Raw genomic sequence first — 26,439 nt, 5'->3', positions numbered from 1 at the left:
CTGTTCTTAAGTGTATTTCCGAGAAACCTAACACTGTGATAGCTGAGACGGCTGGGGAAATAACGGCGTTGTCAACAATCGCACGGCATTTCAAGGGTTTAAGGGAATTTCTGTAAACAACATTGGGACACTCCTGAAAGGAATGCCAACATTCAGAACAATCATGACACAATTAGAAGTAGTTGCTCTTAAGGAAAGTGGGGATGAAAACATCAGGTTTGTACACAAAGCAAAAACAAATGAGTAATTTCACATGTAATCTTATAGCGTTATACGAACACCGTCGTACACGGCGACATTGTTACTGCAGTGTATGTATTCATAGTTTCCAGAACATCAAGGCGTTTTGTGTTTTTTAAGGTGAGAACGCGCAGGTGTAACTTCAGGCTCTCAGAGCTCTAAGTTTACAACAAACAGGCTCTTTAAGAAGGGAAACATTTGTGTGTACGTGCTCAACTTTTTGCCATTTTTACACAACAAAGGAAAGCCGTGAACTCCCATTGAGGGCCGGGGCAAAATATGTTGACGCATATACTAGTTTCTTCGCGACGAATGACGGATATCCATTCTGTAACCACCACTTTGAGTTGAAGAAAACGTTAAATATCAAAAGATGTGAACGAAAACCTTGTTCGTAAATTCTTTGATTCACCAACGTCTTTTCAATTTTGTAATATGTAACATTTTCCAATTTTTATTCATGTAAATGTATCTTTGAAGTGTGACTTTTTCATGCTGTGACTTCCTTCTCGTATGTAGCTAAGTGTTTATGTGTAAGTATGATTGTATGGATGGATGGATGGATGGATGGATGTTAATACCTATAGCTACCTACCCACTTACTCACCTACCACCCACCTTCCTATCTATCTATCTATCTATCTATCTATCTATCTATCTATCTATCTATCTATCTATCTATCTATCTATCTATCTATCTATCTATCTATCTATCTATCTATCTATCTATCTATCTATCTATCTATCTATCTATCTATCTATCTCTATCTATCTCTCTATCTCTCTATCTATCTATCTATCTATCTATCTATCTATCTATCTATCTATCTATCTATCTATCTATCTATCTATCTATCTATCTATCCATCTATCTATCTATCTATCTATCTATCTATCTATCTATCTATCTATCTATCTATCTATCTATCTATCTATCTATCTATCTATCTATCTATCTATCTATCTATCTATCTATCTATCTATCTATCTATCTATCTATCTATCTATCTATCTATCTATCTATCTATCTATCTCTCTCTCTCTCTCTCTCTCTTAGGATCCACCCACGTATCAATGCATTTACTTATATATCTATTTATCTATGTATGACACACGCCAGGGAATTTGAGGAGATAGGCAATTGGGATTATTATCGTTGTTTGTATGCCTTGCACACGTTCCGAGAGGAAAATGTCCCTACTCTTTTATCGTGCGACTTGTGTCCGTTAGCTTCATTAGCAAACTTTTGTCATCCTAGACTGCGTGGTGAACGAGACTGCTTAATTGGCAGTAGAATCGAATGTACTGATATCAAGGCACGAATGACGTGTAATTTCAAGTGAATGTTGACAAGAATGACATCATTGTCATTTGGTCAATGCCTTCTCATTTAGAATGATGTGTGAGTACCGTGTACTAAGTTACAATAAATCGGGCATTTTCAGAATGTGCGAGTCAGACGATTACGGAAAAATCGTAATTGACCTTTCACAGATCTTTTTTTACATTGAAAGTGATAATTTACCGCAGACGTGACACAATAGAAACATTACATCTGTTGCTCAGAAACTCACCGAATATACTAAATAAGGAAGGCCGTTTTCGAGATATAGTGTGACGCGTCGTAGAATGTAACTCAACAAACACCGCTTTGAAATCGTGTGCGTGACGTGAACGAAAATTTGACTGTCGTCTGCCCGCTTTCAATATTTATTGTTCTCTCCTAATATGCGCTATCGTTCATTTTATAGCCCTCATAGTTTATCGTTTAGTGTTACGTTTACACAGATTGAAGATTGTGTCTCCTATAGCGGCTGTTTCAGATGTCGTTTGACCTGCGTTTTCAATGTCAATAATTTTTAGGCGGGAACCAAAAATGAAGGCGATGAAATTAAATAAAATTTGAATAGTTATTAGCTTATTATCTAATCGTCTCTCAGTCTCTGTTTCTGTCTGTGTGTCTGTCGTCCGTGAAGCCCATGCACCCCGGTGAACTTAACATAATCACAAAAATAGCGAGCATATTAATACTCAGATGAACCAGATTCGAACTGAATCCGCACTGATGACAATAAAAATAGTTCACTTACTATTCTGCAAGCGACCGACACACCTCATTGGTTGTTCTAGCGAACAAACAGTGATGTAACATTAGGTTATTCTGTGTAGCAGTAATTCATTCATAGAAGGCGCTTGATATTCAATATGTAAAACCACGAGTCAGAAAGTTGAAATTTATATGACTTGAACAAAAAAAATAGCGACTGTAACACTCGTCTTTCAATATCCTCACGCAACCAATAACAAGACAACGAAATGATGAAAGAAACTAAATTTGCGAGTCACGTGATAAGCGGCTTCACAAACGAAGGTTTTACAACAGAACACCCGAGAATAATAGAATCTGACACCCCCAAGGACCTGGGATTAGATTTCTCACACGAGTTAGGGATATTTTGTCAAAATATCCCCAACGAGTGTGAGAAATCTGATCCCAGGTCCTTGGTGTGTGAGATTCTTTTTCTCACATGACCACAAAATGCGTTAAATTCAGATTGGACACGTACAATATTATCAAAAACGTGACAACTCTGTCGTCTGCCACTGTACTTTGACCTGCTTACTTTGTAGTTCTAGTCCGTGTGTTACTCGTCGTGCCATTGGATGCTTGTCATCCAATCAGAGGTCGTGTAATATTTACTGCAGAGTGTGGACGGTTTCTTAGAGTGTGGGATCGATTTATCCCAACTCTCGATCCCGCACTCCCAGCAGCCAGGAATGTGAGAAAAAGTTGTCACAAAATTCAAATTTTGCTCTAACTCGGACCAACATAAATGATGTCTGTCTTTTATATTTCCCGTCAATTTTGAAAGCTGTACGACGAGTTTGTAAATCTTATTAATTTTGCAAATTAGTAGTGATATATTTGCCATATTAAGATAAATCTCATCAGGTGGGTTTAGTGTCATCCTTCCTATTCCAAACATATTAATTAATATTTGACACAGAATTTGAGCACGCATACTGTCTTTTCTTAAAGGTTATATGTTAATGTTTATAGTAAACCCCAACATTACAGTATGATGCTATCATTAATTTGTATGGTGAACATTTGAATGAATTCCCAGACTGCCCTAAGACCGTGGGCCTTTTTTGACATCATAATATAGTAACTTGAAGGAATAAATTTCAGCAGACTCAGGCCTTGATGGTCGAGTATTCACGATATTTAGGAATAAAAATCCGCCGACATCCGACATGCCAAGCGACTATTGATTAATCCACGGAGCCATTACCAAAATATTAACCCCTATTTCTGAATTGTATCTGTGCAAATTAATGCTAATTATTGAACCCACGTCCAGCAAGTACTGGTGTGAACACGGGAGCCAAACATAAAATTTGACAGAAAAGCGAACAGCAAAACGAGAACCAGAGACATCGACCCTCGTAGTCACGTGGTTTGTTACGTGTACATTATGCATGGCAAGTTCTCCTTCAGTGGTCCGTAGTGCGCGATATTGGCGCGTCTTGTTGACTGACCAGTCTTCTAATTCATTGCGAAGGCCACTGGTGAAATCCCCTATTTGCTTATTCAATAACTCAGCGCTTTGATCCTTCGCCGCGACCTTGTTCTGAATTAAACTTGCTCAGCACGATTGCATGCGGAAATTTATTGCACACGACACAAAATTGAATTAAAAATAAACGCAGCTGATTAAATGAATCGCGATTGGTGTCAATTTCTAGAACAATCTCAAAGCTGAAGACAAAAAAGTAATAATTTAATCGCATGGTGCACGCTGCCCCAAGCGCACATTTGTTTCATAACAACTAAGGTTTTTCTATCTATTGGTTTGTCCTTTGCCTGATTGCTCGGTTTCTGTACGTCTGCCAAAGAAGTTTTATTTGATTAAAATATTACTGTGGTGTAAGAAATGCTTTACATTCACAAGTTACGTCCTATCGACAACGTTACTTGGTTCATTGCTCTCACTGTTGTAGGTTCATTAATGCGACGCTACTGACGATATCTAGTTCACATACTTTATAAAGACGACGAGGCTTAAAGTTATAGTAATATTGTTAACTTGTGTATGTATGTATGTATGTATGTATGTATGTATGTATGTATGTATGTATGTATGTATGTATGTATGTATGTATGTATGTATGTATGTATGTATGTATGTATGTATGTATGTATGTATGTATGTATGTATGTATGTATGTATGTATGTATGTATGTATGTATGTATGTATGTATGTATGTATGTATGTATGTATGTATGTATGTATGTATGTATGTATGTATGTATGTATGTATGTATGTATGTATGTAAGTGTGTGTGTGTGTGTGTGTATGTATGTATGTATGTTATGTATGTATGTCTATCAGGTATGTCTATCAGACATATATACTTGGTGTTACATTATAGTACAAAATTATCCATTACTTAAGTTTTAGAAGAGGATAGGGTAATTTACTTCATCACACTATTATCATTATCTTTCTTCTTGAACACACTTTAATGAGATTTTTTCCCATTTTTTTTGTTCCAGATGCTTCGACTGTGTATACTGCTTGCTTTCTTTCCGCCAAACATTTCTGGACTAGGTAAATAGATCCATTGTTGATTGCTTGTCAACATTTTAAATCGCATTTTTCTTCAAATTTATAAGACTAAGGCAAGAAAACAAGTAAAATACAAGAAATTAATTAATGTAGATTGACCATGCTGGAGGGCAAGACTTGTCTATTTACTTTGTTTATTTATTTTATTTCTCATTCGTGTATTTACTTATTTAATTACTTTTATTTATCTGTTCATTTCGTAGGTTTATTAGAACAGCCAGTGTCGACCACTGTGGCCATAGGAAGCACGGTTCGCTTGGATTGCAAGGTGTCGGGTAAACCCGCAGGGGCCATCGTACACTGGATGAAAGATGCAGTCGTCATCACGAATGACGATGTCGTCATACCAGGAGACGGGCGGCTTTCTGTCGTTGGCGACCATTCAAGTGGGGAGTATGATCTTCTCATCACGGATGTTGATGGGGGCGACACAGCCGGTTACCGTTGTTCCGTGACGGAAAGCAGCACTCTCCTAATTATGTCGAATGTGGCCTCTGTCACCGTTGATCGTAAGTATAATAATGAAAGACAGCAAATTTTCAGGCAAATGAAGACACCAATCTCTATAAATGTACAATACTTTAAACGGTGCCATGCTGAACGTTTAATTTTCGATGATAATCCTCCTTAATCTTTTTTGATATATGCTTCCACCTGGACGTCCACTCGATGCTTTGAATAAAACGGGGACTTCTGGGAAATGTGTCGGTCCATTGTATCACTTATTGCACTGCCTGCTCCTCAATCCTGTAACTATTGAGTTTTATCCTACTCTACCCGATATCAGTGGACGCGGATGTCCTTTAACAGTCCTATAGCGTTGGGTGTTACTAGAACACCATTTGACCTTTGACCTCACGGCTATTTTATGCAAACAACGCAAAAATGAAATGATCAGGTTATTTCTCTTAAAATTGTTTCATGTCACAAAAGTAAAAAAAATCTTGGAACTTGTGTGAATTTTTCTGCTGAGCCATGATTTTATCACCATGAGGGTTGTACTTCAAGCTTTACTTCATAATATGAAGTTATCTCCGCGCTGCAGTTCACTTAATAACATATTCATGCAGACTCCATTGATAATCCAAATACTCTGTCTTTGAATGATTGTACAGGGAGTTGGAAAAAAGAGGAATTGATAACACGAAAGAAAAACATCGTAACAAATGCAAAAGGTGAAATTAAGCACTATTTAGGCTTCAAAGGCATGATTACGGTTGGCATTTCGGGGAATCTAAATTTTGAGATGTACCACGGGGAATGATAATAATTTCAGTAATGGAGCGTATACCAAGTTGTCAGTCGTGCTCACTACTTCAAATATTTATCACAAATGAAGAGCGGCGCCAGGTCAGCACTCAGATTACGATAACTGATTGTACACAATGCTAGATAGACTGTGAAAAAGTCTCCTCTAGGTTCAGTCCTAGCTCGCTTTTAGTATCTTGATTTTGCTCTTTTACTTTTCTACGCTAAAGATCATAACACGCTCATAAAATGTAATATTTGCCGTGCACTTGATCTAGGTATGTGTTCATTCAAGCAATAACCAATATGTCGATCGAAGGTCAAGTGTCCCAAACAAATAAAAGGTGTGACACTGTCGCCTTGATGGTTGTTGCTGATATTGATTTTCACTTGCCGAAAATAGCGTTACTTATCACGCGCACGCACATATCACATACACAGTCATTATCAATTTCAACACCCGGCACATCGACAACATTGCATTTCCTTTGTAGAACAAGAAAGTAACTTTTGCAGTCAGAAAAAGAATAAAACAGCAAAACTGATGAACAACCGGACTGATGAAGCTATATGCAATAATGGAGCCCAAGACTGCTACTCAGACTGCTCGCAAGAATTGGTAATCATGAATCTTTCGATTAAAAATTTCCTTCATTTGCATAATTACAGCATCCCTGACGATGCCACCTACATCGCCGCCGGTAACAACAGATGCGCTTGCGCAGACGACTCCATCACCAACGACACTGGCGGAGCCGACATCAGGTAATTTGTTTCGCAGACACGCCGGACGTCACTGGCTGATTTTTTTTGGAAAGTTTCACGAGAGACTTCAATTTTGATCCCGGGATAAAATAACGGCCGCCATTATGTTTGTTCCAACGCAGCAAAATTAATGACGTAGACACAGGTTGTCCTGACGTAGAACAACCAGAGTATAAATGCCGTATTTTTCACACGGAGACGACAAATCTTACTTATGAGTGTGATAATATGCATTTACCTTACTCCCAGGCAGTTTGCTAGATCGTTTGCTTTTGATAAAATTTGGTACGCAAAGGTCTTGACGTTACTATAAGCGGAACTAAACAATTTAACAGCAAAACGTACATTTAAATGTGTGTTTATTTGCTATATATAAATTTTATCTTGGTATATTATCAAAAATCATGACAATACTCGTTATCAAAATTTTACCAGACATTTCGAATGACATAATTAGTACTTCGAGAAAAGAAGAATGATCTTCTTCTTTAAATGGTGCGGCTGTGCTGATGCCTCTTTTGCCATATTTTGCAATACCATGTACATCTATAACTGTCGCAAAAGTACCATGTACGGGCAACTAGCCCTAGGGCATATCTGCTTACACTGTACAAATTGAAACAGATACTATACCCTTTGCTGTAGCATATGACAAGTTAATTAATGTCCATAATTTGGAATATTTTATCTTCCACCAGCTGTAATCTCCGACCTAACGACATTACAAGACCACGTAAGTTACCAGTTACCTAATTTCACAATAGACCTTTTCCGGGTTAGCCCACAATGCATTGTGGCTTCATCAAACACTGTATATATACTCAAAACAACGAAAACATACTGATTTTGTCTGGTTATAACTGATTCTTATACAAGAATGACACATTCGTAATGCCCCATGTATATTCTATCCATCGGCGTTGAAAACAGGCTAGGGTGTAATCTGCCATAGAGTTCTATGGGTAACATACCCTGCGTATACCCTACCGCTATAAAGTTATACGAGTAACGTACACTTTGTATACCCTAGCGCGCACTGCATCATGGAACCAGTAAAAGAAGTATTGCATCTTATGACGCACCCTTTGCTCAACCGCGTCACACTTGTTTCTATGTTCTCTGAGTTGTACCAATTGGTGGAGAATCCGCTTGTACGGCCCGCCTTTTTCTGTGCCGAAAGATTTCGGTCTGCTGTAAAAAAACCAAAGTCACCGGCAGTTCACTAAAATGCCTTATATGTTTCCAACAGCACTAAAAATCGTAGCATAGCTTATATCGAATTTATTATTATAGTACATTCTTTTCAATATTATACATTGAACACTTCAGTTTTGTGGGTATCTTTAGTTGCGTTAAGCAAGTGCATTTTCGGAAATATATTAGCCATAGAAAACACCTTGCATGAGCCAAGGTGACAGCCGTAGCCGATTCATCGAACAAGGGGGTGTGTTGAAAGCATTGTTGTTCTACAAGACCTTGGCGCTAACACAATATGATACCGTTCTGTTCGCAAAGGAAAAGTGAAATGAGGATCTCTGAAATCCAAATTACTTACTATTATTTTTCAGGTCAGTGAACAAGAACACTTCTCATTGGTTGAAGGACAGACTATCATGTCGCTGTTGAATAATTTTCTCCAATCGGGCGCCGTAACAGAGGTGGCCAATCTCACCATGGCCAATGAGATTCTTATCACTGTGATATTCAAGACAAATGCAAGTCTTGGCGGTGAAACGGATTTGCTGCAGTACATTGACGTAAGAAACTCATTATGATTATATCACGGCATATCTGTATCTACATTATAGGCATACTGTCACCTGTTCCAATTTTGTACACAGTTACCATAGAAAAAGAAAATCTAACCAATCACAGATTTTAAGCGGGTGGCCGCTTTTAAAAACAGTGCCCTCACATGGGCATTTTGAATACCAAGGAACGCCCCTTTGACTATATATGGGCATATTTAGATTACAGGTGACTGTATACCTTTAATGACCCTACCTCCCTACCTACCTGACAGTGCATATATATATATATATATATATATATATATATATATATATATATATATATATATATATATATATATATATATATATATATTGAAATATCATGAAGGCGTAGGTTTTGAGTCTTGTTCAAACGAGTGTATCGTACTGCGAGAACAGTGAAACATATTTTTATCATCCTATAGGTAACAATAGATACAGCCGACCGACACATTGACCCTGCTCTAAAAGACATATGGCTGTCTTCAACTCAGGTATGGTATAAAAACAACGTTTTTTTCCGTAGTCAGTATTCGTTTTCTTTATCCTTGTCCTCGACGCTTTCGTCAACCTCCCATGAAGGAAATGTGCCTGTTGGCGTATTCCAGAAGCAATAGAAATCCAGCAGCTGGATTATTCGAAATCGAAACAGTCTCGTGGAGGGTTTTGTTTACACTAGTCATCGAGACACAACTTGAAGCACACGATGTTGCTCTAATCTCGACATTTCTGACGATCATCCATCAAGTTGGCGCAACTCAATCACGCTGTGTTGGCAACGCACTACACCGCGCGTTGCCAGTGATGACATTACAAGTGTATTATGATTAATAGCAGCGAATGAATCCAGGATATTTCCAATTTGATGTAATGTCGCAATTTGTCAGCAGACGAAGTCAAGCCCTTTGACAACAAGAGTCGGCGATCGTTGAGAAGGACTCGCGAGCAAGCAGTGATGTCAGAAACTCATGTCGAGCAGCGATCAATCCGACGAAAATGTCAATAATTCATATCCTTGAAAAAACAGCCGCTGACTTTCTTTTTTTTTATTGACTTCGCCTGAAAGAAAGACGAGGGAGCCTTTGAGAGCAAAACTTCTGTATGTGATAAATGTGCGATTGAAACACTAAATAATGAGTACAATATCTATCTATCTATCTATCTATCTATCTATCTATCTATCTATCTATCTCTATCTATCTATCTATCTATCTATCTATCTATCTATATCTATCTATCTATCTATCTATCTATCTATCTATCTATCTATATATATAGTATTCAGTACAGTGCCCATGACAAGGGGCAAAGCTGTATGCTAATTATATTCAAATGAGAACACATTAAGCATATTCGCTACTTATTACTCGCCATGTTTCATCAACCATTCATTTTCATCGAAAATAGCCATATCCGTTTCGCCTTGATGGGATAACAGGTTAGGTAAGATTTTAAAAAAAGTTCTGGCACGGGACAGGGAAGAATAAGATTCGACATATTTGCATTAGGTTTAATGGCTCTCAACCTCTTTGCAGGGTTCGACGTCGTCCGAATTGCCTGGGATTACTTTACCCGTCACTGGCACACTACTCGCACTCGATCACTTCGCCGTTTGCATCAACCAATACGTCATCCAAAGTACAAGCACATCTTATGAAACTGTTCTGGATAACATTGGTACGCATTCAATGAACACCTTCGTCACCATCTCTCTCAGTGTCTGTCAGCTTGTTTTCTCCTGTCTATATCTCTATCTTTTCGCTTGATTTGTGTCTGTCCCTCTCTGTTTGTTTTCGTCCCCCATTCCTATCTCTCTGCACATGTATCTCTGCCTCCCCTCTGTTTGTTTGGCCATCCCTTAATACTTCTTCAGTCTATCTTTAATGGTTATAGAAGCATGCATAGATAATATTTAATGTCTGCTTCAAGCAATACGGCTATCATATTTAAAATCTTTGTTATCCATTTTATTCACAGATGTTTACAGCAGTACGTATCTCTTCGCTGACTTGGACGGATCGTTAGCTATCCGTATATCTGAATCTGTATCTCTGAGTATACCAAATATTCTGCTACAGACAACAGGTACGGAAAAAACCTTACATTTTTCCCCTGAAATTATCCGTGCAATGTTGACAGACAGTATAATCTATGACGCCACACGGGTCGTTTAACGTTTAATCTAAGCTTACTTCGGAAGGCAAAATTTTGTTTCGGGTGTTCATTAAACTCTGTCACAAGATTTTATAAAATTCGTGTCTTTGGTATTGAATGTGATCATGTTGTTGAAGCAACTACACAAATTTTCTTCAACCGTTTATGAGCATTGTTGTAATGTCGCACACCATTGCTAGATAATCCATTATATCCTCGTTACTCGAAACCTTTTCTGGCCTGACTGAGACCTTGCTACGCGTTCCCTTGCCACAGGTTCAAAGGGGGTCAGTGTGACCTGCATCGAGTACAAGTCAATGGCAGCGATTATGCCAGCGGAGGTTGCCATGGATACGGTCGGAGATGTGACGGAGAGGCTCAATGTCAGTTTAGGAAGTGGTGTTGTCTCGGTAACGATGTCACCGAAGCCATCAATTCCGTTTGTACAACCATTCACGTTATCTTTCAACGACATAAAGGTATGAGTGTATATCTGCAGCTGTCTCTTACATTTACCTCCTTTCGTTTTTATATCATAATTATCTTCATCATCATCACCATCGTCGTCATCATCATCATCATCATCGTCGTGGTGGTGGTGGTGGTGACCATCATCTCTTCTTGTCACGCTATCCAAGTCTGAGTGTTTCTTTGTCTGTCTGCCTGTCTGTCTACCAGTCTGTTTGCCTGCCAGTCTCTATCTGCCTGCCTGTCTGCCTGTCTGCCTGTCTGTCTGTCTGTCTCTCTGTCTCTCTGTCTCTCTCTGTCTCTCTGTCTCTGTCTCTGTCTCTCTCTCTCTCGCTCTCTCTCTCTCTCCTCTCTCTCTCTCTCTTCTCTCTCTCTCTCTCCTCTCTCTCTCTCTCTCTCTCTCTCTCTCTCTCCTCTCTCTCTCTCTCTCTCTCTCTCTCTCTCTCTCTCTCTCTCTCTCTCTCTCTCTCTCTCTCTCTCTCCCCCACACACTTCATTATGCTATGTGTATTTCGGAATTGATACGAGTCTTTGGAAGCATGCACTATATATTGAAACTCAAGAGAGTTTCGACTGTTTCTGCGTTGGTCAAGAGTTTGCTGATAGAGGTGTAGAGAGAGGTTGAAGGGTTTAGAGAGGTTGAGAGAAGTTGAGAGGGACAGATACATACAGGGACAGACAAACAGACAGACATATGGAGAGATTTTACATCAACGCCATGAACCGTGACTTGAGGGAACGAATTCAATCGTCATGCCGTCTTTCAAAACAGCGTGGGTTTAATGAGGGACACGTTTTTTACTAACTGTTATATTAATATTTACTTTATTCGTCTCCTTGACAACTGCAGAATACCCATGGCGACATCATGTGCGGTTCCATCGACATTGCCAGGTAAAGTGGTCCTAACGACATACACTTAACTTTTTTGTTCCTTCGTGTTTTCACTAGAGAACACACTGTCGTTTCAACCACTTGAGTGCTTGTCATTCTGTCTGCTGTATGTGTACGAAAAATGTTACTCAAACCACCGGAGTTATGAACATAACATTTACAGACATGCATCGTCTTAGTGTGTTTTTGTTGTGATGTCTTAAATTTTCCATAAATGGAGAACAAACGGTGGCGAGACTGGCAGGGGGCGCATCAACAAAGATAAATGTGTCAGCGTTAACGGCAGTTGACCCAGCCATCGAGTTTTTTTGCAGTACAGTATTTGTGACTTGATGTCGGGCAAAACCTCAAACCTTGACGCGCGTGTCCCTGTTTATGTGAGATGAATTAGAAATTCATATATGTATGAACAACTTATTGAATTATATATGTGTACGCAACCTAAGTAATCAATTTTTCCTTATGACAATATTTGTTTTTAATCTAAAGTGGATGGACCACTGACGGCTGCGACACCATAATCGACGTTGGGGGCGTCGTAAACTGCCACTGTGACCACATGACAAACTTCGCCCTCTTGGTTCAAGTCGCTGATATAGAGGTAATTGGTTTCCTGTGCACACATCCGTGGCACTTGGATTTTATTGCTAGTATCTCTCTATCGATTGTTATGAAGACGCGTTCTTTATTGCGAATATCCTCTCTGATAAGAATCAGTATGTTGACAAAACGCCTTGGTGACCAGGGTATGATATACTTATCTACACGCTGAAGGTTGCTTTCGATGTTATAATCTACTCGGTGTCCACGCCTCAGAGAGTCTTCTTATGCCTTTTGTGATCAGTGGTCTATAGTGAAAATGACAGTACATTTTTCAACTACCCAGTGCAGCTGTATACTCTCCCTTACGGCAACAGGACGATCGCAGTCTCACATCCATCCACGCCTGGTCCATCACTTTCAGATAAATGAGTCTAGATATTATTTTTCTCTCGGCTAAATAATCTTTAATTCAGAGTGTTTGAATACTTCTATGAAAATGCGCATATTTCTCCTCGAAATAACTTGATTCTATTCCAATAATTTAGAGTAAAGTTGAACAAAATAATAAACCCGACAGGTTTGTAAGAGCTTAACGAAACGAATGTCAACCGTTGTAACGTATACAACACATCTTACACGTGTTTAGAGCAACTTTTTGAAACGCTAAATCTTTATGTTGAGGAACAAGTGTGTTTTACCTCAGATATCCGTTCTCGTTCTAAAAGGTTTGTTTCCTTTCGCCATCAGATTGATAGCGCCAATTCTCAAGCATTATCAATTATCAGCCAAGTAGGATGTGCAATCTCCATCACGTGTCTTCTCATAACATTCGTTATCATGGTGTGTCTAAGGTGAGCAATATTTAGCAGATTATCTCGAATACAACCGCACTGTCGCTCTCTGTCGCTGTCTCTCTGCCCATGTCTCTGTGTCTCTCTATCTGTTTCTGTTTCTCTATCCTAGTCTGTCTCTGTCTGCCCCTGTCTGTCTCTCTCATATATGTCATCTCTGATGACAACAGTTCTATTTAAAAGATAGATCACAATATCTTGGGAATAGGGTTGCCTTTGCGGGAAAATGATCAATTAACTCAAAACTTAAAACATTTACTTCCATGGTGCTTTTACCAAAATGATATTCAGATGCAAAGAAAATCTAGAGTTTGTTGAATTCTGGTGGGGGAAGAGTGTGCATGCAACGCAAGATTTGGAAAATAATGCAAATCTTGAAAGTGAAAAGACGTGAGGATTCTGACCGACCTTACAAGATATATATTTTTGCCAAACGTTGAACATGCAAACATATCATAGGAAAGCTTCTTTCTGATTAATGATATCGTTATGGAAGTATAATAATCCACATTTTGCTCCGCATCATTTTATGATCAATACCAAAATGTCACGATTTGAAACAGGAAAAAAATGTTTTGAAATACTGAGTGGCTGTGCTTTGCATAGCAGTGCCTTAATCCGGATAATCCATTATTGATGTAGGGTTAGTGATATATGAATAAACTCAATTTCAATGACAAATAAATCCGTAAAAATAATCAGGTCAAAGTTGATTTACGTGGTCTTAAAATTATATGGCATCATTTCAGAGTATACGTCTAACAATATCAAAAACCAAGAAAACATAAATCATAAAAAACGACTGTTGAACCGGAGTTTTTGCATTGTGTAGTCAGACGTAAAGAAAGCCTCCACAGAATGATTTACGCTGCCCTTTCTCACGCAAATGAGTAATCTTTAAATTTTGTCTTCGGTTGTAATATTTTTTATAACTATTATCGATATCATCAGTTTTAAAACCCTTGAATATTTTTTACTCATTTTATATCTTTACAGATTGCGTTCCGATCGCGCTATTATTTTGATGAATCTTGTGGCCGCGCTCACTTTGGCGCAACTACTATTTTTGGCGGGTGCATCGGCGACTGGTAACGAGGTATGTATTTTCAAATCTGTATTTTTTTTTATTTCTGCACTATGCTTGCTTTCGATGTAAACTACATTGTTACTGTACCCCATAAAGCATGTTGATTGACAGAGTATTAAGCTTATATACTCGCTCTGTACATGTGTAGACAAATTGTGTTAATTGTTATTATTGACAAGTGAATTCTGATCCGGACTAGAATTCGATGTAAAAAATGACAGTGCGAGATGCTGTATTGACAAGGCGAATGGCGCGTGTTCCAACATGCTTTTTGGAGTACCACAAGAACTTGTAGTTGAACTGAAAAAACCAACAAAATTAGTGAAAATTAAATACTACCAAACGTTATAGCTACCTGGCCCCTTGAAAGCGACGCTGTATTTTTCATTTGGTGCTAAGAGGAAATATCTTACAAACAAACAAATCAAAAGTAAAATTGTGTAGATCATGCGTGGTCACACGGTCTGATAACATGATCACGTGATATGGTGAGAAAGACAACCGGCCGATCTTTTCCGGTCTATGCCGGCGGTATAAAATTTAAAGGGAAACAGTCGTCGGAACTGCGCCTGTGCGAGTTTTTTTGTTTACAAACAATGTATTTCGTGCACGATATCTAGATGCGCCTCATCATCATAGCTGCAACATTTAAATTATACGATGTAGATTATGACAGACATGTTTTAACTTTCATCAATCACCATCGTAACTTGGATACAGTGTTTACATTGGTCGTATGAGTCCCATACGACCTTTGAGTGCAGTTCCGGCGACTTTGTCCCTTTAACATCACCAGTGTCAGGTTTTTGTTGTGTGGGGATTTCTCATGACAGACAGCTGCTTGAAGACGACGACTATATTAATAAGTGTAAAATATTTGCATCTATAATATACAATTGAAATTTTTCCCTGCACAAATTATTGATATCGGTCATAACAAAATCTGTCTGTCACATATATGGTAAGGTTATCACGTGATCGCATTGTATGAGTGTCGTACCACACCTCGCCTTATCGTACTCAGACGTTTGCAGTTAATGGGAGCAAGCTTTAGCTTCCGAATTTCAGGTTGATATCCTGCAGATAGTGGGGATACGGCTGCAGTGCATAATTGTACGATATGGGCTTCTCTCGTACGTTTTTAGGACCTCTTACATCAGTGACCATGTCCCTTGTAGATATTGTAACCAGGTTGTCTTGCTTTAATTAATTATTGTAATACAAATGCTTCTTATAAGCACACACGACTCTTTGAAATGCTTCTTATAAGCACACACGACTCTTTGAAAATGCTTCTTATAAGCACACACGACTCTTTGAAAATGCTTCTTATAAGCACATCACGACTCTTTGAATTTATGCTCTTCGGTAACTTCTTAAAACAAAGACTAGAAATAAGGACGATGTAATTTTCCTACCTCCCCTTTTTCATATTTGCTATGACTTTGCAGAATATGTGAGATCTCTCTTCCGCTCTCGTAAAACGCTAAAAAAGCAGTAATTTCAGTGCTAGTCGATGATGCCACTCGGAAACTATCAACAACTTGAAAATAAAATGTTTGCCCGGGGGTTACAAACGTTTACCGTAAATTAATGCATCTCTTTTGCGAAGTGATACTTGAACTTTAGAATATGATATGATTTCAGATATTTACTGTCCAACGGCTTCGGATTATGACGCGCAGTACAATCCATTAATTTAAGCGCTGCCGGCGACACATCTGGCAAATGTTAAAAATTGCGCGTTTCGAAAGTGAAAGACTTAAACTTTTGCTCAAACTTTCCACAAGAAATCTTTCAACAATTCTCTTTCAAAATCAAGAATAAAAATTGGGGGTCACCGTGCAAATTTTGGTATTAGGGAAACAAATAACTCAAGATTTACCGAAATTCAAAATTCAAAATGGCCGCCATCCCTGTGTTAACTCTATGGAGAAAAATAAAATTTTCGAATTTCGAAAAACTAAGCCGGTGAAAAGTTTTCTAACATCAAGAGCTGTAAAATGAACCCCCACAAGTGGTATATCAGAATAGAATTGTAAAAGTTTGAGAGGCCAAATTTGTGTCCCCGAGGCGCGTTCTACCTTAACAGCAACTGTTTGTTCGAAACTATTTTTCAAATCTTTAGAGGGATCTTCATCTCTCTTTTAATACCTCGCTCTGGTCACTGAGAAAAGAATATGGGATTATAGCAAATGCGACGTAGTAGTGACAGAAATCAAACCTTGTTATACTTAGGATGTGCGTGTCGTCCTCGCATATCGGTCACTCCTGATGCGAGCACGCCCTCAAAGTTGAGTTTGTGTTAAAGGCGAGAATAGTCTGATTTTAAAATACTAGTAGAAAGAGGAGTGTCCTTTGCCCCCCCCCCTCCACCCCCAAGTATTATTTTACGGATCTCTCCATTTTCCCAAAATATGTACACGAGAGGTCGAAAGGCGGGCTGTGAGTTTACTTTGTAAATGAACTAATCCGAAAGCAATAACCAACTTATGGCTTCTCCTGACCCATCGAAAACAACTTTGTTTGCCTACGTGCATGCGTACATGTACACTGGTCCCGCCGTACGTGCCAAAATATACGTCATCCGTCTATCGTAATTGAAACAGCCTATAGGATTACTACAGCAGCTCTATGATCACATAAGCTCGTTGTAATATTTTTCCAATTTTTACTTCAAGTAAATTCATCTTTCCTGAAATATGAAAGCTTTTATAAGCTTACAGATATAGTAAGCTTTTACTCTGATACTTTAGTGTCACTCAAGTAAAATGTGCCTCGGGACAGATATTCCCGCCCTCTCAAAATTTTAATTTCTTTTCTGGTCTACCATTTGAGGGAGGTCATTTTGAAGCTCTTGAAGTAAGAAAATTGTTCACTCTCTTATTTTTTATAAAATCGAAAACTTTGTTTTCCCCATGGAGTTAATAAAGTGACGACGGCCATTTTGAATTTCAATATCAGCATTCGTTAGGTAATTTGTTTCTCTAGTGTCAAAATTTGCACGGAGACCACAGCTTTACATTCGATTTGGCAAGAGAATGATCGAAAGTGTCATTGAGGAAAGGTTGAGCAAGAGTTTTAAGTTTTTCACTTTGAATGTATTTATTACCTTAATGTTACAAGAGATATGAAGATTATCCCATACAAATTAAATATAACAATTGAATGTAAAAATATCGAAGTAGATTTCGACAAGTATTCCAAACACCTAGATCGATATCCAATTTGACATCATGCCAATATTTTGAATTTCAGACACTTTGTCGAGCTTTAGCCATCTGTCTGCACTACTTGTTCTTGGCGGCATTTTTCTGGATGTTGGTAGAGGGCGTGCAACTCTACATCAAAGTCCGCAATGTCTTTACGCCGTCCCACAACGTCTTACCTTACTATGCAATCGTTGGCTGGGTGTCACCCGTGATCATCGTGGTTGTCACAGCGAGTATAAGATATGATCACTATGGCAACGGCAAATTGTGAGTTTTTGATTGAGTTTTGCATAAGTTGATCCATGTCTCTCACTTTGACTGATGTACTCGTCTCTGCTCCACAAACCCCTATACACTCCAATTAGTCGAGAATGTCGTCTCCGTGACCGACCGAGTCTTCCTCTGTGTGTCTGTTGGTCTGTCTGTCTGTCTCGTGTTCCTCTGCCTCGCCTTAAGCTTGTTGTGGGTACGTGTCTCCCTGTTTGTCAGTATATGTATCTCCATATCTGTCCCTGCCTGCACGTTTTTCTTCATCGTAATCTCTATCCGATGTACCAGTTACGTTGCTTCCGCGATATTCTCTGTTTGTGAGTATATCTCTCTTATTTGCTACAAATGTACATTTCACTATTAATCTATTTCACGTCATGTTATATATTCCTCGATCTCATGGTCGTGTTTAACTTTTGAAGCTAGACGCAACATAATATTTTTTTTCGATAAGCTGTTGACGACGTGAAAATTACTGAAACCTTATCCCCAGTGAACATGATAAAGGTAGGCGGGCAAAAAAGTCAAGTCTACGCAATGATACCTGTATTTCCGCAAAATTGTCAAGTTGGACTGATCGAAAAGCTGTTTCTTGGGTATTTTTGACTGTGTTATTCTTACATTTGCAACTGGATAATTATCATAAGGGTAATGCTATCCGATGTCTTGCTCTCAGTAACACAGTGTTTCTCGTTGCAGGTGTTGGCTGTCTACGGATAACGGCGTCATCTATGCATTCGTTGTCCCTGTCCTGGTCATTACGCTGGTAAGTCATCATCATCATCATCATCATCATCATCATCATTATCATCATTATCATCATCATCATCACTACATTATCATCAACAGCAGTAGCAGTAGCATCCATTGACTCGAACTGTGAAATGTTCTTGAATGCTTTACAAGTTCTTCTTGGAAGTTAACACAATACGTATCACAAGTGAAAACACCGTGAAACATGTACTTTGCTTTGAACTGTAAAATCACCAATTCTATACAATTGCAATCGTTATAGGAATAGAGAACATACGGTGACTTGCTCATATCGCCATCCCAATGCAGATCGTACGTAGTGACCGTGCTTATCGTTTCATTGCAGGCAAACTTATTCGTCATAGCAAGTGTTTTAAAAGCGTTCTTCTCAGTTCGGGTCAACGCCAAGAAGACGGACGCCCAGAAAATTAAGTGAGTGTCGGGATGAATGCATTTCGGTTTCCTGTAAATCACTCATGAGTTCGAAGGAGACAATGTCTCTTTCCGAGATTATATGAAATGACGATATGGGACTTGCATGAAACAAAGCCACCATAGTCCATTCACACTCCTGTACTCTGTGAATAGACTGCAAATGAGAACGTCAAACGTCCGTTTTTCTCGAGAGTCACATTGGCTCTAACTTAGTTATATATATATATATATATATATATATATATATATATATATATATATATATATATATATATATATAACTAAGTGTTTGTGAGTAGATTATATAGATTGACAAACGGATAAACAAATGCATTATATTATTAATTTTAGAGAGAGAGAGAGAGAGAGAGAGAGAGAGAGAGAGAGAGAGAGAGAGAGGAGAGAGAGAGAGAGAGAGAGAGAGAGAGAGAGAGAGAGAGAGAGAGAGAGATGGTTTACTTCAAAAGACTAATGATTACTTATCTCCCCGAGACAGAGCTGGGATCCGTGCCAGTCTGGTTCTGGTGCCGCTGCTTGGTTTGACCTGGCTATTCGGTATATTCGCCGTCAACGAAGAAACCCTCATTTTCCAGTACATCTTTGCAATTCTCAACTCTCTTCAGGTGAGTAACATGATTCTTAATCCGATCAGGCGTGCAACTTAAAGGGACAAAGTCGGCCATTTTCATGAATTTTGTTTGATGCAAGATACTACTTATATTGTTTGACATGAAACTATCGCGAAAATGAATTAATGGTCATGGACCATTTATTCATTTTCGCGATGATTTCACGTATCGTGTCTGGAACCGGGGTCGAATATATGCATGGTCACCCATTCATTTAGTATCTTTCAACACGTCAAACAATATAGAAGTATCTCGTATATTGAAACAAAATTCATGAAAAATGGCCGACTTTGTCCCTTTTATTGCCATCAATACCATGTTTCTAGGCACGGTTCATGCCGAGGCTAGCACTGATTGATCCATGATATTCAAACCATTTGCGTTGGTAGCCAATAGCTATCTTGTGAGGGAGGACTACTGTGATTGCCGCCTTCTTGGCCTCGAGAAATCTGAAGAAGAATTTGTGATAAGGGTCTTTGTTGCCGGAGAAAATACGCACACCACGGCGAAAACAAACAAAACAATAAATAGAAAAGCCTTACACCATTGCCACATAGGCTTTTACTTTTTTAAATATTTCTCTATTTCCTGTTCGTATATCAAGCAGGCAAATGTTATCTCGAAGTACCTGTGCTTATCATAAAATACGTTGAGCGTATCTCAGTGAACAGCGCCCCCTATGGTAACATATTTTGCATATCATTTCAGGGTATGTTCATATTTCTCTTCCATTGCGCACTCAACGATGAGGTACGTTCAGTTTCTTATCTCTACTTTGTGTTTGTTTGTTTTGGGTTTTTTTTCTTCATGGATAACTAAAATAATTGTATCTGAGAATATTCCAAAATCTAAAATTTTTTGCTATTGACCGATTCTGTAACTGAGCATGAAATTCAATCCCAGCTCTGTCTGTACACACAGTCAAGTATGAATTTCAACAATAATTACTTGTTCTACTCCCCAAAGCATGTTGATATATACAGTATTCAGCTTGTCAACTCAGCCCCCACGTGTGAAAACCGCATTGTTGTTGAAAAGTGAATTCTGGTCCGGACTAGAAGTCAAATGTAGACAGTAACAATGTATTTTACACATATAGACGCTAAGTTAACAAGCTAAAAAGTGGGTGTTTCAACATTCTTTAGTAGAATAAGAAGTTGCAATTGATATATAAAATAAACAAAATAATGAAAAAACATCAAAAGTTAGCATTGGTGGCGCTTTATTATATAACAGAAGCAATTATCATCATCATCATCATCATCAGGGTTTAGATCAGGGTTCATTAGGGTTCGTTATATTTCGAGAAAAAAATGGATCATCTATGTTTACTTCCTATGATGTGTGAGGTCATTTTCCCTCTCAGTCGCATGTTCTACACTGCAAACTGAACTGCGCCCTCTCTTGACATACAGGTGAAAAATAGCTGCCACCGTCGATTTGCAAGTCGGTTCACGTCATCAAGGATGGTCGTATCGTCGGCGTGGGCGAACGACTCGAAGACCAAGAAAACGGCCAGCTCAAGACTGGGATCTCCGTCAGTAAGTTATAAGAGGCAAAATGCATTATACCTAGATAAAGTTACAATGCAGCTATATCTTGAGAAGTTGTCCAAGAAATTTACTGACACAATCTGTGGTTGAACTATAAGATACTTCATTTGACGAGCAGAGCAAAATCACTGAAAAAGTCGCCAAAAGTTACTGCTAATTTAGCTGTTAACTTTGTATTCAGTCAAGCGCAAAGGGTCAGTGTCGTCGAATGACACAGTACAGTCGTTTGCAAAAAGTTCTCTCTTCATTATACTCGTATTTTTTGTATCTACTCTTTCAAAATCAGACATAAAAATCGGGGGTCACCGTGCAAATTTGAGGAAAGAAATTATCCAAGATTTACCGACAAGGAATCATTATTACAATCACACATTTGTAGTGAGTCAAAGACAGTCATTCCGCAGCTGTACAAGACTTGGACGACTTCATTCGTGATTTTTGACGGACGCAAGCATTGAACTGTTGGTAGGAAGAGGCTATGTCCGGCCAGGAAGCGTTGAGTTTTCATTGGGAAACATTATCTAATTTGTGTGTTACTAGGCATAGACACAATCATACAAGCCCAAATGTTATGCCCCAATGTTTCATCCCAATTTTAAATATGAGAAATTGGGCGTGACAGTTATTATTTCAGAACAAGAATAAACAAAATCAAGAAATCTTCACTCAGAATTTCACTTCTTCTTCACAGCACACCAAGGTGGCTCCGTTGGAGGTCAACAAAGTGGACGTCGGCTTGAAGAACAAAGATCGCAAACACTGAAGTTACATAAAGTTCATCAAGTCGTCCCAGTTATTATCATTCTTTCCCGAATTATTATAGTCGCAAATTGCAATGGGTGCGATTATCTCCGGTACCAATTACTAGAAAAAATGTATATGCTCGTTTGTTCATTTATTTCGTTTTTATTGTGAAAATTTAAATATCGTCTGTTCACGAATGCACATAACGAATTGTGCACGACCGCCGTTGTGGCATTTTCTGATTCAATCAGATCTGTGTTCCTAGCATGACATATTTATGTGTAATAACATAGGAGCTCTCCAAGATATTTTCCTAGTCACAATATTGTCTGTTTTCCTTCGAATAGATGAAATGCTGTTGTCTCCTTATTATGTATATAACAACCCACGCGGTAGGCTGGATATATTGGTATGTAAATATATGAACTTTGAACCCTGACCTGACAGACTGTTTCTTTCCTTGTAGACACAGCTATCAAATGATATCCGTCCATCCTATCAAGTTTTATGTGTCGGATTTACAGTTCAAGTCAATTCCTACGCTGTATACGATGCATTATACATCTTGAACAAATACAATGCCCCTTTTCACCGACAAATTGACAGATTTGACAATAATTGTATGTTAATTATCATAAGTACCGTTGTTTATTACTTACCGTATATTTTCTTCATAAGTTTGTTTTTCCAGCTTCTGAATATTAAACTCTTCTTTTAAAGTATCAGTGTCCATGAGAATAAACCCTTCGTAGAAAAGAAATACGTTTGTGTGAATGTGATTTCACCATTATGCCCTAAGTTCAGGGCGTAATGGGTATAACAAGTTATCAAGGACAATTCAGAGGAAGGAGACTCTCTCTCTCTCTCTCTCTCTCTCTCTCTCTCTCTCTCTCTCTCTCTCTCTCTCTCTCTCTCTCTCTCTCTCTTCTCTCTCTCTCTCTCTCTCTCTCTCTCTCTCTCCCCCCGAACACTTTGTCAGCAAGTGTGTTTCACTTCTCAAGTTCCCCGCAATGCTCGAAGTTTTTGTATTGTCACTTTATTTATCATTATATTCGAATTTAGAGAGAGAGAGAGAGAGAGAGAGAGAGAGAGAGAGAGAGAGAGAGAGAGAGGGGGAGCGAGCGAGCGAGAGTGTATCTCGCATTCCCGCAGTTTCCTCATTCTGTTAGAGGTTGTTTCGTGTTGAGAACCATCAGAGCCGCCCAACACGATTTATTCATGCGATTCTAATTTGATAAAAGACGAGGAAGTATGACCACAGTACATTTTCAGAGGAACATGGTCTCTTTGTGTGAATTGATACCATTGCAATCGTCTGGTCCAAAGCCTTGAATAAACGCGTGTGTCGCTCCAGGAGACCGTCGAAATCTTGACAATTGACCTCGTCAAAAACGCGCCACGCAATCTATCTCTAGATTATGTTATCATACGTCAACCAGCTGCAAATATGTTCTTGAAAAGAACATTTGAAAAACATGTTTAAAAATCTACACACCTCGCCTGTTACAAAATTCTCCCTTTGCCGCATCCGTAGCAGTATCTGTTCAAGGCTAGCGAGCAGTAACTTTTTGGAAGAGGTTCACCTCAAACTTGTCTCATTTTTTTTTCAAATATTCTTTCAATTGTAACGACTTAACGATTTTACTTGCGTCACAATTGAAATTATAATATATAACTGAATATGGGCGTGTAACATTAGCAGTTTTTCACTTCATTTAAATTTCCCTCCGTTTTTTAAAAGAAGTCATGTTGCAAAGACACTTTTCACGGATGTGCCCTATATTACTGTCACTGTTAGCAATGATCCCCCAATCCATGTCTTCTGAGTGGAAAAACTTCGAAGACCTGGTTCTTTTAATATTGCGTCTTAAATCGAAGACTTCACTTTTGCCTGATGTATTTCATGCAATTTTTCCAGAAGGGTATTCGTTTTGTAAAAGGAAGTCGGGGATACAATTTGAAATTGGCGATACAAGTGTCTTTGGTAAAGTTGTCTTGACATAACCATTGAGGTAGCGCACTGACTACCGCCATGAAATATAGTACTTCTCAACAGTTGACGACAGCTTTTCCCGCCCAATTGCACACGTGATTGACAGCTCACCCGCACCCCGCGAGAATTTGTTGGCTCACTTTCTGCGGCACACTTTCCTGATTGTTAGTGCGTTCGGTGGCGCGATGTGAGGTCAGCCAAGATATTCTGCACATATCGAACACATGACACTGCGTGGGCTTACCTCGCGCAATCAGTTCGGTAGAAACGTTCTAATCCGAGGTTAGGGCACGAGTTTGTGCTCGCGGTATCCTGTGTGGATTTGAACGTTTAATGGGAAGATTTTCCCCCGTTTCCTTGCTTCTGTGAAATCTTATCATTTCCGCAAACTTCAGTGCCAAAGCGGGACCCCAGCGGACCAGTTCACCGTTTACAACCAGGATCCCTACGTATATACCCAGTTTGAGAGTTGGGCTGGTCAAGGCTCAACACCTACTCTACCCTCTGCCATGTCGACAGTCTGACTAAAAGACTAACCAGCAGGTAAGGCCGAGTATTTCATGATCTACATCTTTACAATTCTGCGTAAGATGACATACGCATCTTGTTGTGTCTTATGAATTTGTTCTATTGATTTCTTTTCTCACGATTCTGAATGATAGGGGCGTTTTCTGTACGCGGAAGTGTGCGTTCACTTGATGTCCAGAGGGTTCGACAAAATGGCATGCAATCTTTCGTGTACCATGTCGAGTTTTTTTTGGACAAATATCACAAAGTGGCAGTGTACGATATAAAGTATTTAGCAGTTGCACTTCTGATTTCGACTGAATTATTAAAACACTGTTGTTTTTGAAACAAACAAACAAACAAACAAACAAACAAAGTGCAGCGTATCTTGTACAGAAATGCCCGCAGCAGCAGCCAGTATCTCGAGTTCATAGTGCGTAGAAAAAAGTCTTCACCACTTCGCAATCTTTGTTTGACCCCGCGGTTTTAGCTTTGGCCAATATTTTTTCCTCTCACTCACACGTCATGTCGGGTCGGGTATTTGAATCACAGTTATGGTACACGAGGTGAACAGCGGGTGGAATAACACGATCAACGAGTCAGCGTGGAGCACTCCCCGGGAGCACTGCAGCCTATGAAGGTCGTGACATGTCACATGACGGACGTCGACAGACAGAATACGCAGAAAAGCGTAGTTTCGCAGAATGAAAACAGTTTCTTTTGTCCGCAAAGAGTGTCGTTTCCTGTTTGTTTAGAAAGTGAACTCTGACCCATTGGCCTGTTTGTAGTATTCGTCAAACCATGTTTTTGAAAAAAAAAAGTAGTCCACAGAAAAACAGCATTACCCAAAACTAATCAAGCAGGTACTGGTACACACAAGATGTATTCAAACTCAGTGCATGCCTTGTGTCAGGAATAGCAATGTCCACTGGAGTCCGCAGCCAAGCTTAATGCACACCACGTTTTGACAAGAAATAATCTTTCTCTTGTGAAACAATTAAAGGGACAGGCTCTTTATTAGCTTTATCTCTGATAAAATTGACTAGTCACTGTGTACAACTTTCAAAGGACAACGAAAGACTATAATCACATAAACAGTCCATGTCAACAACCTCTGATGCGTGAAACAGGGATTGAAAAGCCATATAAAGCTTGCAGATGCATGTGTCATAATCACCACCGTGTATCAAATCGTGACATGGCGGACGGAAGCGATATCATATTTTTTACAGAGTCAGTTCTGCGTTCATATCCCGGGGTTCATATTTGTCTTTTCCCCATCAAAGCATAATAAAGCGTCCAATGGGGAAGAGCCCTCTGGGTAAAGCATATCATCTGGTGATCTCTTAATGGATGGTAGTTCAACACATCAATAGAACGGGCTTGGCTTAAAACGAACAATCACACTTTGGTTTATTTTGTCATCAGAAGTCGATTAAGAAGGAATTAACTAGGGTAAATAAACAGAAAGTTTATTGATGAATCCAATATTCTCACCGAATCCAAGCCACCTACCGGCGATATCGCTGCGCACGGAATTCATACTGAAAAGCGGCGCGCTGGGTGAATTTCGTCGCGACCTTGATAACCACCGCATTAACCGATGACTGTGATAATCACATTACAGCACTATTAATAGGTCGGGAAACTCCACTCATCGCTTTTGTCTAGGCTTGGCTTGTCTG

At 39.0% G+C, this 26,439-nt stretch overlaps 2 protein-coding genes across 3 annotated transcripts in view; both read left to right on the top strand.

Moving 5' to 3' along the window:
* LOC139129352 (adhesion G protein-coupled receptor L2-like) overlaps nt 1-23,137 on the top strand; it is a 34,636-nt gene extending 11,499 nt beyond the window's left edge. The window contains exons 2-21 of the mRNA XM_070694986.1: nt 4,804-4,858; nt 5,080-5,385; nt 6,794-6,889; nt 7,588-7,622; nt 8,458-8,646; nt 9,087-9,155; nt 10,197-10,338; nt 10,639-10,746; nt 11,092-11,294; nt 12,134-12,177; nt 12,667-12,778; nt 13,468-13,571; nt 14,568-14,667; nt 17,917-18,137; nt 18,840-18,906; nt 19,240-19,325; nt 19,825-19,951; nt 20,666-20,707; nt 21,373-21,498; nt 22,202-23,137. Of these exons, the coding sequence (XP_070551087.1) occupies nt 4,804-4,858; nt 5,080-5,385; nt 6,794-6,889; nt 7,588-7,622; nt 8,458-8,646; nt 9,087-9,155; nt 10,197-10,338; nt 10,639-10,746; nt 11,092-11,294; nt 12,134-12,177; nt 12,667-12,778; nt 13,468-13,571; nt 14,568-14,667; nt 17,917-18,137; nt 18,840-18,906; nt 19,240-19,325; nt 19,825-19,951; nt 20,666-20,707; nt 21,373-21,498; nt 22,202-22,273 (2,304 nt within the window). The 3' untranslated portion in view covers nt 22,274-23,137. The remainder of the gene's footprint in view (nt 1-4,803; nt 4,859-5,079; nt 5,386-6,793; nt 6,890-7,587; nt 7,623-8,457; nt 8,647-9,086; nt 9,156-10,196; nt 10,339-10,638; nt 10,747-11,091; nt 11,295-12,133; nt 12,178-12,666; nt 12,779-13,467; nt 13,572-14,567; nt 14,668-17,916; nt 18,138-18,839; nt 18,907-19,239; nt 19,326-19,824; nt 19,952-20,665; nt 20,708-21,372; nt 21,499-22,201) is intronic.
* Nucleotides 23,138-24,459: 1,322 nt separating this feature from the next.
* Nucleotides 24,460-26,439, top strand: part of LOC139130185 (uncharacterized) — a 28,786-nt gene continuing 26,806 nt past the window's right edge. For both annotated transcript variants that reach the window (XM_070695928.1, XM_070695929.1), the window contains exon 1: nt 24,460-24,790. The gene's annotated coding sequence lies outside the window, so the exon portion shown is untranslated. The remainder of the gene's footprint in view (nt 24,791-26,439) is intronic.

This window comes from Ptychodera flava, chromosome 3 (assembly GCF_041260155.1).
Source record: "Ptychodera flava strain L36383 chromosome 3, AS_Pfla_20210202, whole genome shotgun sequence".
Taxonomy (NCBI): domain Eukaryota; kingdom Metazoa; phylum Hemichordata; class Enteropneusta; family Ptychoderidae; genus Ptychodera; species Ptychodera flava.
Note: the sequence above shows the minus strand (reverse complement) of the source record. Positions and strands in the feature narration are given on the sequence as shown.